Raw genomic sequence first — 14,163 nt, 5'->3', positions numbered from 1 at the left:
CCCCCCCCCTTCCTGCAGACCCCCCCTTTTCTCCCCCCCCCATGGCTGGGAGGCTGCGGAATGAGGTCAGAGCCGCCCTCGGTTAATGCAGGCGGAGGAGCTGCTGTGAACACGCGGGGGGGGGGGCAAAGATGGGGAAAGGGGGGGGCCAAAAATTGGGGGGGGGCCCACCCAGGACCCCCAGGGAACGGGGGGGGGATGACCCCCCAAGAGGCAGGAGCCCGTCACCGAACCAGGACTTTATTAGCAGCAAGAGATGGGGGGGGGCTGTGGATGCCCCCCCCAAAAATGGAGCATGGGGGGGAGGGGCAGCAGCCCCCCCACCCCCTAAAACCAACAGCAACAAGATAAAAAGGGGGGGGGGTCCTGCTGGAGCCAGGAGCAGCCAGGTCCCCCCCCAACGTATCCATGGATAAAACTGCGCTGAGCTCTATGGGGGGGAAACGGGGGGGGTTGTGGTGTCCAGGGGGGGCTGTGGTGTCCAGGGGGGGCTGTGGTGTCCAGGGGGGGGCTGTGGGACCACGGGGGGGGTCCCTAAAGCAGCCCCCGTGCCAGGATGCTCCCCACCAGCGCGGCGTCCTGCAGCGCGTGCCGTGCCTCCTCCTCCTCGATCTTCAGGGACACCTGGGGAGGGGGACAAAGGGGGGGCTCAGCACCACAAAAGGGGGGGCTCAGGAGGTGCCCCCCCTTTTCCGACCCCCCCAAATCGTCCTACCTTGGCCAGCCGGGCCTCCTTGGCCCTCTTGAGCTGGAGGACGCCGCGAGCTTCCAGCAGGGTGACGAGCGCCAGGCACTCGGCTTGGTCCACGGCGCAGAGCTGCTGGCGGCGGCACACGCGGCTGTAGGCGTCGTGGAGCTGGGGGCAGCGGGGGCAGCGTGAGGCTGGGGGGGTCACCGGGACCACAGGGACCCCCCCAAGAGGGCCCAGAGACCCTGGAGATCCCCTAAGGAGTTTGGGGGTGGTGGGAAGCTCGGGGGCACACAAGGAGCCAAGGGGTCTTGGGGACGTCGGGGATCGCAGGAGCGCGAGGGGTTTTGGGGACCTGAAGGACCCCAGGGACATCAGGGACCCTAAGGACCTTGGGGATGCCAGGGATCTTGGGGACATCAGGGACCCCAAGATCCTTAGGGACACCAGAGACCCCGGGGGACTCCAAAAACCTCAGGGTTCCCCAAAGAGCCTGGTGACCCCAGGGACCTTGGGGACCCTAAGGACCCCAGAGACCTTGGGGACATCAGGGACCCTAAAGACCCCAGGGACCTTGGGGACGCCAGGGACCCCAGGAGCACAAGGGACATCAGGGACCCTAAGGAGCCTGGGGACCCCAAAATCCTTAGGGACACCAGAGACCCTAAGGACCCCAGGGACCTCAGAGACCCCGGGAGCTCCAAAGACCTCAGGGATCCCCAAGGACCCCAGAGACCCCAGGAATCTTGGGGACATCAGGGACCCCAGGAACAGGAGGGACTTCGGGGACCCTAAGAACCCCAGGGACTTTGGGGACGTCAGGGACCTCAGAGAGCCTGGGGACACCCTAAGGACCAAAGGGAACTCGGGGACCCCCAAGAAGCCCAGGGCCCCCAAGGACCCCGAGAACATCAGGAACCCTAAAGACCCCAGGGACCTTGGGGACCTCAGAGCCCCTAAACACCCCAGGGACCCCCAAGGACCTCAGGAACCCCCCCAAAACCCCTGACCCCAAAACCTCACCTTGCCCAGCGTCACCTCGCGGGTGCGCAGGTGCCGGGCGAGGAGCAGCAGGGAGCAGACAAGGACTTTCTGCTGCAGGGGGAAGGTGTCGGGGGCCCCGCGCCCCCCCCCCGCTGTCATCCTGTCCCCAAAAACCTCCGAGAGGACGCGGGAGACGTGCGGGAGCCCCACGCGCACGGGGACCGGGGAGGGTGCAGAGGGGGGGTCACCTGCAAGCAGAAAAGGGGGGGGTCAGGGTTTTTTTTTGGGGTGGCCCCAAACCCAGCGAGGGACACCGGGGTTTGAGGCTGCCCCCGTGGGACCCCCCCATGTCCCCCCCCCCGGTTACTCACAGCCCGGTGGGGGCTTGAGGAGGGTCTGGGTCCTCACGTCCAGCTCCACCATCTCCACGGCTCGCCTGTGGGGAAACACCCCCGGCCCCCTCAGCACCCCGAGGTGGGATCAGCACCCCCTTTCCCTGCCCCCTGCCCCCCCCCCTCCCCGGTGACCCCCCCCCGGGATGCGGCATCACCACCTTCCCCCCCCCCCCCCCACCCAATAATAAAACACCTTTCACCTAAACCTCCACTTTTTCAGCTTAAACCCCCCATCCTCTCACCACCCCATAACAAGGAGCCCCCCCAGAACCCCCCCGGGTGGGGGGGGTCACTGGAAGCAGAATCCCTTCACCCCCCACCCCCTTTTTTATTTTTTTATTTTTTTTTTATTTTTTTAATTTTATTTTTAATTTTTTTTTAATTTTTACCTGCAGACATCGAGGGCTTTGCGCGCGTCGCCGGACACGGCCGAAACTTTGCGGGCGCAGAACTGGAGGGCGGGGGGGTCCAACACGGCTTCGGCCCCCCCCCGGGCCAAACGCTCCTGCAGGATGGCCGCCAGCTGCTGGCGGCTGTAGGGGGGGAAATGCAGCAGGCGGGGGGGGGCCGGGGGCCAGGCGGGCGTGCAGCCGCGCCAAGCTGCGCTCCGTCAGGTCCAGTGCGTTGGCCACCCCTGGAGGGGGGCACAGCGGGGTTAAGGAGGGATCAGGGGGGGTCCAGGGGGGGCTCGATCTGGATTTTTGGGGTGATTTTGGGCTCACCGATGAGGACGAGGCGGGAGCGGGGCAGTCGGGGCCACTCGAAGATGGTGTAGAGCACGTCCTGCCCCTTGCTCTCCAGCTGGTCCAGCTCGTCCAGCACCAGCAACCTGCGGGATGGGGGGGCGAAAAAATTAAATCCCCCCCCCCACGACCCTCTGGGGGCGCCCAGAGCAGGGGGGAGGCTGGGATTTGGGTCCCAGCCCCCCAAAATCAGGACTCACAGCATGGGTCCGGGGGCCGTCAGCTCCTTCTCCAGCCCCCTGAGCGCCTCCCTGCCGGCCCCCGGCACCCCCAGGCGCTGCGCCACGGCGGGGAAAACGGCGTGGGGGGAGCTCAGCTCCATGCAGTTCAGCACCAGCACCCGGCTCCCCGCCAGCTCATCCTGCTGGGGGAGAGCAAAACATCACAGGGGGGGGGGGTCATTTAGCAGCTGGCATTAAAATTCCAGCTGCTAAAACCCCAAAGAAAAGCCCCCCCCTCGGTGCGCTCCGAACCGTGCGCACGGGACCCTCTCCAAACCAACCCAACCCAACCCAAACCCCTCTCAATTTTTTTTTGGGGGGGGGGTTCCCGGTACCTGGCAGTCGCGCAGCACGCAGCTCAGGCACGCCGTCTTGCCCGTGCCGGGGGGGCCCGAAATGTAGAGGCTGCCGGGGCGCCGGGCGGGGAGGTGCTCCCCCAGGAATTTTCGGATGGCGCCCACCTCCCGCTCCCGGCCCTGCAAACGCTCGGGCACGGCGGCGTGCAGCGCCCGCTTCGCCTGCTGGTAGCAGCTCCCTGCGTAGGGGCAGGAAAAAATAGGGTGAGGGGGGGGCTGTGTGGACCCCCCCCCAAACACACACGCACTTTGGGGACCCCAAAATGGGCCGCCCGTGCTCACCTTCGGGTCGGAAGAGCCGGGTGCGCACGGGGTCCCCGCTGCGCCCCGAGCTTTGGGGGGTCTCCTGGCCTCGGTGTGGGGTGGGTGGCACTGGGGGGCTCGGTGGTTTCTCGGGGGGGCTCAGCTTCGTGGGGGTGTTCGGTGGCTTCTCGGGGGGGCTCGTTTTCCCCGGGGAGGTCGCGGGGTCCCCAAAAAGCAGGCGGCGCCCCCGGTTCTCCTTGCTGCGCTTGGCCGGGGAGCAGGGCAGGGTGTGGGGGATGTTGCACAGGTTGTCATCGCCTGCAAGGGGGGGGGACACGAAGGGACAGCTCAGCCCCAGAGCCCCTCACACCCCAAAGGACCCCCCCCAAAACCCAAGGGGGGGTGGGGGCTCACCCAGGCGCTTGCGGGGGCTCAAGGGCAGAGCTTGGCACCGGGGTGACAGCGGGGCCGGGGGGGCCGAGCCGGGTTCTGGGGGGTTCTTGGGTAAGGGCGAGAGGTTCGGGGCGGGGGGGTCACGGTCGGGGTCATCCTGGAGGGTTTTGGCTGGGGGGGGCTTGGCCGGGGGGGCGGCGAGGCAGCGGGCGCTCCGGCGGCGGGGGAAGCCGATGGTGGGCTGGCTGCGGGAGCGGGTGCTGGGCATGGCCGGGGGGCTCTGTGGGGAGAGGCAGCGTCACACTGGGAGACCCCCACCCTCACCCCATGTCCCCCCCCCCCAGCTCTGCCCGCACCCCCCCGTAGCCCCCCAGCCCTACACGACCCCATATCACCGCCCTTACCCTGTGTGCATCCCCCTCCAGCCTCACCCCATGTGCCCAACCCTACAACGTGACCCCCCTCCCGCCTCCCTAACCCCATATTTGTGCCCCCCACAGCCCCCCAACCCCACAACACGACCCCATCCCCCCGCCCTTACCCCACACGTGCCCCCCCCAGTCGTACCCCACACACCCCAGCCCCACAACGACCCCATATCACTGCCCCCATCCACCCTATAGCCCTACCCCCAATGCCCCACAACCCCCTGCCCCAATATCCCGGCCCCCACGCGCCCCCTGCCCCATAACCCAGGGGTCCTGCCCCTATTCCCTGCCCCATAGCCCCCCAAATCCCCCCCCACAGCCCCCCCACAGCCCCCAAACTCCCCCCCAGCCACCCCCCGCAACCCCCTGCCCCAATATCCCGGCCCCCACGCACTCCCTGCCCCATAACCCAGGGGTCCTTCCCCTATTCCCTGCCCCACAGCCCCCTAATTCCCCCCCCAGCCCCCCCATGGCCCCCCCACAGCCCCCCCCATGCCCCCGCCAACCTCCTGGCGCCAACTCAGCCGCAGCCCCTCAGTTCCCGCCACCAGGCCGGGCTGGCCACGCCCCCTTCGCCCCCATTGGCCGAGCCCCGCGCCGCCGGAGCCAATCGCCAAGTCCCGCGCCAAGCGCTCCGGCTAATTGGCGCCAACGCGCGGGGCACGCCGGGAGTTGTATGCCGCTGCACGCGAGGCTTGCTGGGAGATGTAGTCCTGAGGGTGGGGGAGGCTCCGCGGACCCGAATGGCTCCCAGTATCCCCAGTGCCCCCAGTATCACCAGTCCCGGTTCTCTATCGTTCCCAGTATCCCCACGCCCAGCTCCCCACCGCTCCCAGTATCCTCAGCACCCCCAGGATCCCAGTTCTCCCACTATACCCAGTCCAGGCTCCCCAACCCTCCCAGTATCCCCAGTCCCAGCTCCCAGTATCCCCAGTCCTCCCAGTATCCCCACGCCCAGTTCCCCAGTGCTCCCAATATCCCAGTATCCCCAGTCCCCAGCTCCCAGTGCTCCCAGTATCCCTAGTCCCAGCTCCCCAGAACTGACACTATCACCACTGCTCCCAGTATCCCCAGTCCCAGCTCCCCAGTGCTCCCAGTATGCCCGCTCCTACTTCCCCAGCCCTCCCAGTATACCCAGTCCCCAGCTCCCAGTGCTCCCACTATCACCAGTATCCCAGTTCCCAGTGCTCCCAGTATCCCCAGTCCAGCTCCCAGTGCTCCCAGTATCCCCAGTGCTCCCAGTACCCCCCCAGCAGACCCCCAGCGAGGCGCCACATCCTCAGGGACACGGGTTCACCGTTATTTCCTTTATTTAACCCAATTCCGGGCTCACGGGGAGGTGGTGGGGGGGGTTCCCCTCCTCCCCCCCCTCCCCACAGCCCCCAGGGACGGAGGCCGGCGCTTGGGGTGAACCAATTCTTCCTTTTTTTAACCCAAACCGCGTCCCCCCCCGTGTCCCCGCCCCCCCACCTTGCAGGGGAAGGTCCCAGCGCGGTACAAAAACCACCACCGAAAAAAAGCTTAAGGGGAGGATTTTAGGACAAACGCCCCCCCCCTCTCCCCTCCACCCCCCCCCCCCCCCTGCAGCACGGACCCGGTTAACGGGAGCCCCCCCCCCCCTCTTTTTGACCCCCCCCCCCGGGCACCGGCGGTCGCTCAGCGTAAGGCAAACGGCAAACGGAGCCCCCCCCCCGGGTAAAACGCTCAAATTTGGGGATTTAGTGTTAAAACGGGGGTGTGAAACCCGCAAAAATGCTGCCCCCCCCCCCCATGAGGCTCCTGTGCAAACAAAACGCCCCCGGGGGGGGGGCTCCGTGCTTGGACCCCCCCCTCCCACCCAAAACCCCCCCAGTGCTGCGGTGGGGAAGGGCTCAGGGGTGAGGGGGGGGCACGGGGAGGGGGGCTGGGGGGGGCAGGAGGGTCTCATGCAGGTTTTTTTTTGGGGGGGGGGGGGGGTATTTTGGGGGGGGGCAGCTCCGTGCCTCCGCTCGGGATCCAGGCGCCGGCGCCGCCCCACCGCTTTCACCTGGGGATGGGGGGCAGAGGGGGGGCCCCGCGGGTGGCTGTGGGGAGAAAAGGGGGGGCTGAAACCCCCAGGAAAAAAAATAAAAGGGTTTAGGGCCCCCCCCGTGTCCCCCCCCCATGGGTAGGGGGGCTCTGAAAATAACCCAGCACCGCCCCCCCCCCCCAATGAGGGCACCGGGGGCAGGAGCTGCGTCCTCTGTGCTGCTCCTGGGGGCCCTCAGAGCCCCCCCCGGGGGGGTTTTTTGGCCTCAAACCCGCCCAAAAATTTTGGGGGGGGGGGGGTCCAGGGGGGGTCAGGGGGGGGCTCCCTCACCTCTGTTGGTTTTGCTGGGGTAAATCCTCTGGAAGAATTTGTACTCCTCGGGGGCCGGGAAATCCTCGACGGGGTGGAAGGAGTACTTGGACTCGAAGTCATCTGCGGGAAAAAATGGGGGGGGGGGGACAAAAAAAAAAAAAAGGGGGGGGCAAAATGAAGCCAAAAGGGCTCGGCGCTGCCCCTAAACCCCCCCCCCAAGCCCCCCAAACCCCCCCAATTTGCCCTGGTACTCACCCAGGAAGGCTCTGATGGAGTCCCGGTGGCCGTTTCTCAGCGGGGGGGGGCGGCGGGGGGGGCCCGGCCGGCGTGCGGGTGGGCGGCGGGGGGGGCTTCCCGCGACCGGGGGGGGTCGGCGGGGCCGTGAACTCGGTAAGGGGGAGGTGGAGGGGGGGGGGGCGTCGCGCCCCCCGTTGCGCTAGCAGCGGCGGAGGGGGCGGAGGGGCTGCGGGGAGAGACGGGGGTGGGGGGGGGGGATGAGGAAGGAGCCCCCCCCGGGGGGAGAAATAGAAATAAAAATGGGGGGGGGGGACAGGGAAAGGGTCCCCTGGGATGTGTGAGGGTGTTCCCGATGTCTCCTTGCCCCCCCCCCAAAGAGGAGAGGAGATTAGGGTGGGTGTGAGACCCCCCCCGGTGGGTGTGAGCCCCCCCGAAATGGGGTGTGAGACCCCCAGGATGGGTATGAGCCCCCCCAAAATGGGCGTGAGACCCCCCCCCAGGTGGGTGCGACGCCCCCCCAGGCCACTTCAGGACCCCCCAGCAGGTGGGAAACACAAAATCCCACAGCAGGACCCCCCCCCGTGGGAAAAACCCCACCGCATCCCAATACCACCACTTCCCCCCCCCCCAAAGGGAAATCCACCCCCCAAAAGGAAATCTCACCCCCCCCCAGCCCCCCAGCCCCAAAAAAGCCCCCCCAGAACCTCCCCTTACAGGGGCTGAAGCTTTTGCCTTACCTGCTCCGCGGCTGGGGGGGTCCCTTGCCGGCGGGGGGGGGCGGCTGCTTTGGAGAGCTGGGGAGGCTGCGGAATTTGGGGGGGGGGGGCGCCAAACCCCGTAAGGGGCCGGGGGGCTTCCTGTGCAGGGAATTGTGCCTCTGGGGCAATTCGGGGGCGGCCTCGGCCACGGGGCTGGGGGGGGCCATTGGGGACGCTGGGGGCTGGCGGTAAGGAGGGGGGGGCGGCGGGGGGGGGGGCGGCAGCGAGGGTTTGCCCCCCGGGTGCCCCCGTTCGGAGGTTAACCGGGGACGGGGGGGGTTTGGGCGGGCGGGGGGGCCGGGGGGGGGCCCATCCCGGGTGGTGGTGGTGGTGGCGGCAGGGGGGGGGGCGTTGAGCTGGGGTGGGGGGTAAGGGTTTTTCTCGGTTGTAGGAGGAAATTTTGGGGGTGGGGGGCGTTGCGGCGGCCTGGGGGGGGCGGGGGGGGGGGCGGAGGAGCTGTGCTTCATGCCCCCCGAGGGGGTGGAAGCGGCGTTGGGACGGGAGAGGTCGGGGAGGGAGGGTCTTTGGGTGCGGGGTAATTCGGGGGGGACCCTCGGCTGCCGTCGGCATCGTCTTGAGGGGGGGGGGCGGCTGCTGCTGGGGGGGGGGTGGGGGTGGACGGCACCGGGGGTCTGGGGGCGGCCGCTCGGGAGCCGGGCACTTGTAGGGTTTGTTTCGTTGAGCTTTCTGTGAGGGGGGGGGGGAAAAAAAAAAGAGAGAGGGGTTGGGGGAGAGGCACTGGATGAATAAGGGCCCCCCCCGGGAAGCTGGGGGGGGGCAGGGAGGGGATTTGGGGGATTTGGGGACCACAGAGGGTGCCAAAATACCCAATCCTTGGGGTCGGGCACAGGCAGAGAGAGCCCAGACCCCCCCCCCGCTGCCCACGGAGCTTCCCAGAACGGGGGGGGGGAGAAAATTCACCGAGTGTGGCCCCCACCTGAGGTGTCCTTGGCCCCACGGGTCGCAGTTTGGGGACGCCGCCCTGGAACAGCCCCCCCTTGGGCTGGATCGGCCCCGAAACGCCTCCGCCGCCACCCTTGGGCTCTGCGAGGAGGAGAAAGGCAGCGAGGGGGGGGTCACAGGGGGCTGAGAGACCCCCACGGGGGGGGGGAAATGGCACGGGGGGGGTCAGGGGTAACTCACTCTCGAGGAGGGGGGCGCTGCGGTCGTTGATTTGTGTCACCTTGCGCAGTTTGGTCCCTTTGCAGATGTCCTGCAGGAGCGCCCCCCGCCCACCTAGCTTGCTCCTCACGGCTCAATTTCGGGGGCTCCGTGTTCGCCTGGGGATGAGGGGTGCCCCCCCCCGGGGGGGGAGTGTGAGCCCCCCAGGGTGGGTTTGAGGCCCCCCGGCCAGTTGTGAGCCCCCAGGGTGATTGTGAGCCCCCCTGAGAAGTTTTGAGCCCCCCAGGAGTGGGCGTTTGCCCCCCAAATCTGCCCACCGAGCCCCCCCCCATGCACAGCAATCTCACCCCCCCCCATTTCTGCTCAGCCCCAGGCACCCCCAGGAAGCCCCCCCCGAGCCACGGAGGGGCAGAAAAAAAAAAAACAAAACAGGAGGAGCCCCCCCGGGCGCAGAATGAGGCCGGGGGAAACTGAGGCATGGATAGGGAGGGAGGGGGGGGGGGGCACCCAAAGGTGCTGAGGGGGGAGGGAGCAGCCCCCCCCCCCATTACCTGGCTGAAGGTGGGGGGCGGCGGGGGGCCGGGCGGCGGCGGCGGGGGGGGGGATCGGCATCGTGGCTGCTCAGGCTGGGGGCTCATCGTGGCTGGGGGGTGGAAAAAAAGGGAGAGATTGGGGAAAGCTGCAGGAGGGGGTGGGGGGGGGAGAGACCCCTGGGGACGGCACCCGCCATGGGGGGGGGGGCTACGGGGGGGCTGCACCCATGGAGATGCTCCTGGAGCTGTCCCCGGTCCCAATCCCAGCCCCACTGTGCTCCCCCCAGCCCCACCCCAATGAGCTGTGCCCCCCCCCCCAGCTCTCCTCTTGGGGTTCCTGTGGGGTTTTTAACCCCCGGGGCTCCAGGAGCCTCTCTGAGCCCCCCCCCCGAGGGGTCTCCTCGCCCCCTACAGATGCGCCTTGGTGCTGAACCGAACCCGAACCGTGCCGGGCTCTGGGTGTTTGCTGCCAGGAGGGATCGCAGCCGGGCACATCGGGACGGGAACCAGCACGGACCCCAGCCCGGCTCCTGCCCCAAATCCTGCCCCGGGGGCTCCTTCTCCCCATGCTCCTTCCCTGCTCCTTCCTCGGCTCCTTCTCGTGTGCTCCTTCTCCCCCTGCGCTGCTCCCGGCTCCTTCCTTGTGCTCCTTCCCCAGATCCTTCCCAGTTCCTTCCCTTCTTGTTGCTCCTCCAGATCCTCCCCTCTGCTCCTTCTCCCTGCTCCTCTTCCCTCCTCCTCGCTCAGCTCCTTCCCTCTGCTCCTCCTTGTTCCTTTTCCCTCCTCCTTCCCCAGCTCTTTCCCTGTGCTTCTTCCCGGTTCCTTCCCTCTGTGCTCCTTCCCTTCTCCCTGTTCCTTGCTTGGTTCCTTCCCCGTGCTCCTTCCTCACGTTTCTTCCCTGGCTCCTTTTCCAGCTCCTTCTCCTCGGACCTTCCCTGTGCTCCTTTTCCCTGTTCCTTGCTCAGCTCCTTCTCCCTGCTCCTCACTGCTTCTTCTCCAGCTCCTTCCTTGTGTTCCTTCTCCCTGCTCCTTCCCTTCTCCCTGTTCCTTGCTCGACTCCTTGCTCCTTCTCCCAGCTCCTTCTCCTTGTTCCTTCCCCGTGCTCCTTCCCCAGGGCTCCTTCTCCTTGCTCCTTCCTTGGCTCCTTCTCCTGCTCCTCCTTGAACCTTCCCCGTGTGCTCCTTCTCCCTGCTCCTTCCCTTCTCCCTGCTCCTTGCTCGGCTCTTTCCCTGTGCTCCTTCTCCTTGCTCTTTCCCTGGCTCCTTCCCCAGATCCATTCCCTGTGTTCCTTCTCCCTGCTCCTTCCCCAGCTCTTTCCCCGTACTTCTTCCCCAAATCCTTCCCTCTGTGCTCCTTCCCCGTGCTCCTTCTCCCTGCTTCTTCCCTGGCTCCTTCCCCAGCTCCTTCTCTCCACTCCTTGCTCGGCTCCTTCCCCGTGTTCCTTCTCCTCGTTCCTTCTCCCAGCTCCTTCCCCAGTTCCTTCCCCCTGTGCCCCTTCCCCGTGCTCCTCCTCCCCGTTTCTTCCCCGTTCTCCTTCCCCCAGCAGCACCTCCCCGGGAGGGCCCGGCCACAGCGCCCGGGGCTGGAGGTCGGCAGCGGGGCTGCTGCTGGGGGGCACGGCGGCGAATGGGACCCCAAAATAGGAACAGGGAACGGGACTCCAATAGGAACAGGACCCCAATAGGAACAGGGAATGGGACCCCGACAGAACGGGACCCCAAGAGGCAGGAACCAGGTCCTGACTCAGATAACGAGGTCCCGACACGTAACGAGGCTCCTGGCCGAAGGAATGAGGTTCCCGACGGGTTCTGAGGCTCCTGACTCAGCCCCGCGTGGCACCGAGACAGACGGACGGACAGATTGGGGGCTTTCTGGGGGCGCAGGGAGCCCCCACACCAGGGAAAAATCCCCCAAAGCCACGTCCCTGGGGGAGAGTGCAAGGGGGAGGGGGGGGAGCAGGGGCTGCTCAAGGATAAAGTGCCCGGGGAGCAGGGGGATGCGGCCCCGCGGGGATGAGCGGCCAAGGGCACGCGGAAAGGCAGAAAGAAAAAGCCCCAAAAAGCAAAAAGGCCCAAAAAGAAAAACTCCCAAAAGATAAAAGTCCCAAAAGAAGAAGAAAAGCCCCAAAAGAAGAAGAAAAGCCCCCCAAAAAGAAGAAAAACCCCAAAAGAAAAGCCCCAAAAGAAGAAAAGCCCCAAAAAGAAGCAAAGCCAAAACCCCAAAAGAAGAAGCTAAACCCCAAAAAGCAAAGCCCCAAAAAAAGAAGCAAAGCCCCAAAGAAAAACCCCAAAACCCTAAAAGATGCTAAACCTCAGAAGAAGCTAAACCCCAAAAAACCCCAAAAGACGCTAAACCCCAAAGGCACAAGGGGCCGTCCCCACACCCACCCCAGGGTTTGGGGTCTCCCGAGGCTGCTGCCCCCAGCGGGGCGACCCCACAGGGGAGCTGCTGCTCGGGGTCCTCCCCAAAACACCCCCCAGGCTCAAATCACGACCCAAACCCCAAAAGGAGCCGTCCAGCAGCATCCCCCCCCCAAAAAACACCTCAATTGCTCAGCAGCTGCCACGGGACCCCCCCACGGGACCCCAAAAGTAGGGGCTGGGGGCGCAGGAGCATGAGGGAGGGGGTGGTGCCCCCATAGGGCCGGGTCCTTGCTCTTTTAGGTTCATTTTGGGTTTGTTTTGGGTTCGTTTTAGGGCAGCAGGGGCCAAGGACACCGATGGGGGGGGGGGTGACACAGAGGCTTAGGGACAGGTCTGGGTGGCTCCCGGGGGGGGGGGTGACCCACCCCCAGCTGCTCCTGGTGCCTCCTCCCGGCCCCAAATCCGGGGAGGAGTTAATTAGGGCAGGGGCAGGGCCAGGGATGAGTTAATTAGGGCAGAGGCGCTGCTGGGGGAAGCCAAACCCCAACAAACCCCCCCCCCCCCCATTTACCGGGGGGCTCAGCACCCCCCCAAGAGGCTTTTACCTGGGATTTCGCCCCCCCAGACACCCCAAAAGGCCCGGGGGGGGCACAGTGAAGGGACTGTGGGGCCGGAGCCTTCCCCCAGAGACGGGCTGGGGGTCCCAGGGACCCCCCCTGCCCCCCCCCTTCCCTCTTTATAGGGCCAGGCCCCCCCCCAACCCTCTTACAGACCCCCTGCCCACCCCGCAGCCCCCTTACAGGCACCCCCATTGCCTCCTTATGGACCCCATGACCCCCCACTGCCCCATACAGACCCCACACCCCCCCACTGCCTCCCTACGGACCCCCCAACCCCCTGAGGCCCTTTATAGCCCCCCACCCCCCCCTACTGCCCCTTTACACACCCCCTGCCCCCCCCCCAAACACCTCCTTACACCCCCCCCAACCCCTTTTCTACCCCTTTATACCCCCAGCCCCCCCCACTGCCCCTTTAGGGACCCCCCCCCCACCGCCTCTTTATGCCCCCCCCAGACCCCCCCCTGCCCCCTTATAGCCCCCTGCCCCCCCCCCCCAATACCCCCTGCCCTCCCCCCACCGCCTCCTTACGAGCCCCACTTCCCCCCCCCTACCCCCAAACACACCTCAGCCCCCCCCATCCCCCCACACCCCCCTCACAGACCCCCAGACTCCCCCCACTGCCCCTTTAACCCCCCCTCACCCCCCCCCACCGCCCCCTCACAGGCCCACGCCCCCCCCCCAGCCCCACAGGACCCCCCCAAGCGCTCTCCTCCCCTCACAGACCCCGGTACAACCGCGGCTACGGCCCCCCAGGACCCCCCCGGACCCCTCAGACCCCCCCCAGAGCCCCCCCGGGCCCCCCCCGCTCCTCACCGCCGCCCGCGGCCTCCTCCCGCCGCACCCGGAAACGCGGCCGCCGGCCCAACAAAATGGCGGCCGCCGCCCCCCTCCTGCGCCTGCGCGGGCCGAGGCCGGATGAGGGAGGGGGGCGGTGTCCAAGCCGCGGCGCCATGTTGGGAAGGTCGGGGCGGGCCATCTTGGGAAGGGCGGTGGGAGGCGGGCAAGCGGCCGCCATCTTGGGAAGGTCAAGATGGCAGATGAGGGCGCCCCGCTCTGCAGGCGGCCCGAGGGTGGTGGAGACCCGCCGGGAGCCAAGAGGCCGTTCAAGGCCGGGGGATACCGCGGTCAAGCCCGGGGACCGCCCCTCCCTGAACGAAACTCAGGCGGTTTTATTTCCTGGCAGCCATGTTGGGAAGGTCAGGCTACTTCCTCTGCAGCCGCCATGTTGGGAAGGTCACGTGGCGCCCTTCTGCGGGGGGCGCCATGTTGGGAAGGTCACGGCGCCCGCCCGCCGCCATCTTGAGAAGGTCGCGGCCCCCACCAAGCACTAACGGCCCCTCGTGACATCATCAGCACGGCTCTGACGTCACTCCCCAGCATGACGTCACTCCCCCAATTACGTCACACACCCCCCACACCCCCCCACACCCTCAGACGCAGGACACGGGCACGGGGACAGCCATTTATTGGGCGCTCGGCCTTTCCTTAGTGTTATTATTATCATTTTTTTGGTTCTTTTTTTTTGTTTTTTTTTTCCTCCTTTTTCTTAAAAAATAAATTTACAATTAAAGACGGCATTTTGGTACAAAATATATACATTCTGGGGGCGCAGGCAGAAGCAGGGCTGCGGGGAGGAGGGGAGGGGGGGGCCACATACAAAAATAAAGAGGAGGGGTCCCCAATGGGGTGGGGGGGGGGGGGGCAGGGGGCTGAGACCCCCCCCTCACCCCCCCCAAACCCCAAATCCCACCACCGCACC

At 66.7% G+C, this 14,163-nt stretch overlaps 2 protein-coding genes across 2 annotated transcripts; both read right to left on the bottom strand.

Moving 5' to 3' along the window:
• Positions 1–281: 281 nt before the first annotated feature.
• Positions 282–5,264, bottom strand: CDC6 (cell division cycle 6). The gene is given in 12 exon segments (XM_068668831.1): positions 282–624; positions 716–856; positions 1,712–1,920; positions 2,044–2,108; positions 2,457–2,644; positions 2,646–2,701; positions 2,790–2,896; positions 3,011–3,171; positions 3,367–3,566; positions 3,670–3,948; positions 4,045–4,303; positions 4,958–5,264. Coding segments are annotated over 11 exon segments (1,743 nt in total). The 5' UTR covers positions 4,292–4,303; positions 4,958–5,264; the 3' UTR covers positions 282–534.
• Positions 5,265–6,409: 1,145 nt separating this feature from the next.
• Positions 6,410–13,748, bottom strand: LOC137849301 (WAS/WASL-interacting protein family member 2-like). The gene is given in 18 exon segments (XM_068668830.1): positions 6,410–6,514; positions 6,790–6,891; positions 7,027–7,075; positions 7,077–7,139; positions 7,141–7,185; positions 7,187–7,207; positions 7,209–7,234; positions 7,746–7,821; positions 7,823–7,987; positions 7,989–8,194; positions 8,197–8,316; positions 8,319–8,453; positions 8,704–8,724; positions 8,727–8,810; positions 8,910–9,003; positions 9,005–9,046; positions 9,440–9,531; positions 13,218–13,748. Coding segments are annotated over 18 exon segments (1,584 nt in total). The 5' UTR covers positions 13,420–13,748; the 3' UTR covers positions 6,410–6,473.
• Positions 13,749–14,163: the final 415 nt, after the last annotated feature.

This window comes from Anas acuta, unplaced genomic scaffold (assembly GCF_963932015.1).
Source record: "Anas acuta unplaced genomic scaffold, bAnaAcu1.1 SCAFFOLD_359, whole genome shotgun sequence".
Taxonomy (NCBI): domain Eukaryota; kingdom Metazoa; phylum Chordata; class Aves; order Anseriformes; family Anatidae; genus Anas; species Anas acuta.
The sequence above is the reverse complement of the archived record's forward strand: the minus strand, read 5'-3'. Positions and strand labels throughout refer to the sequence as shown.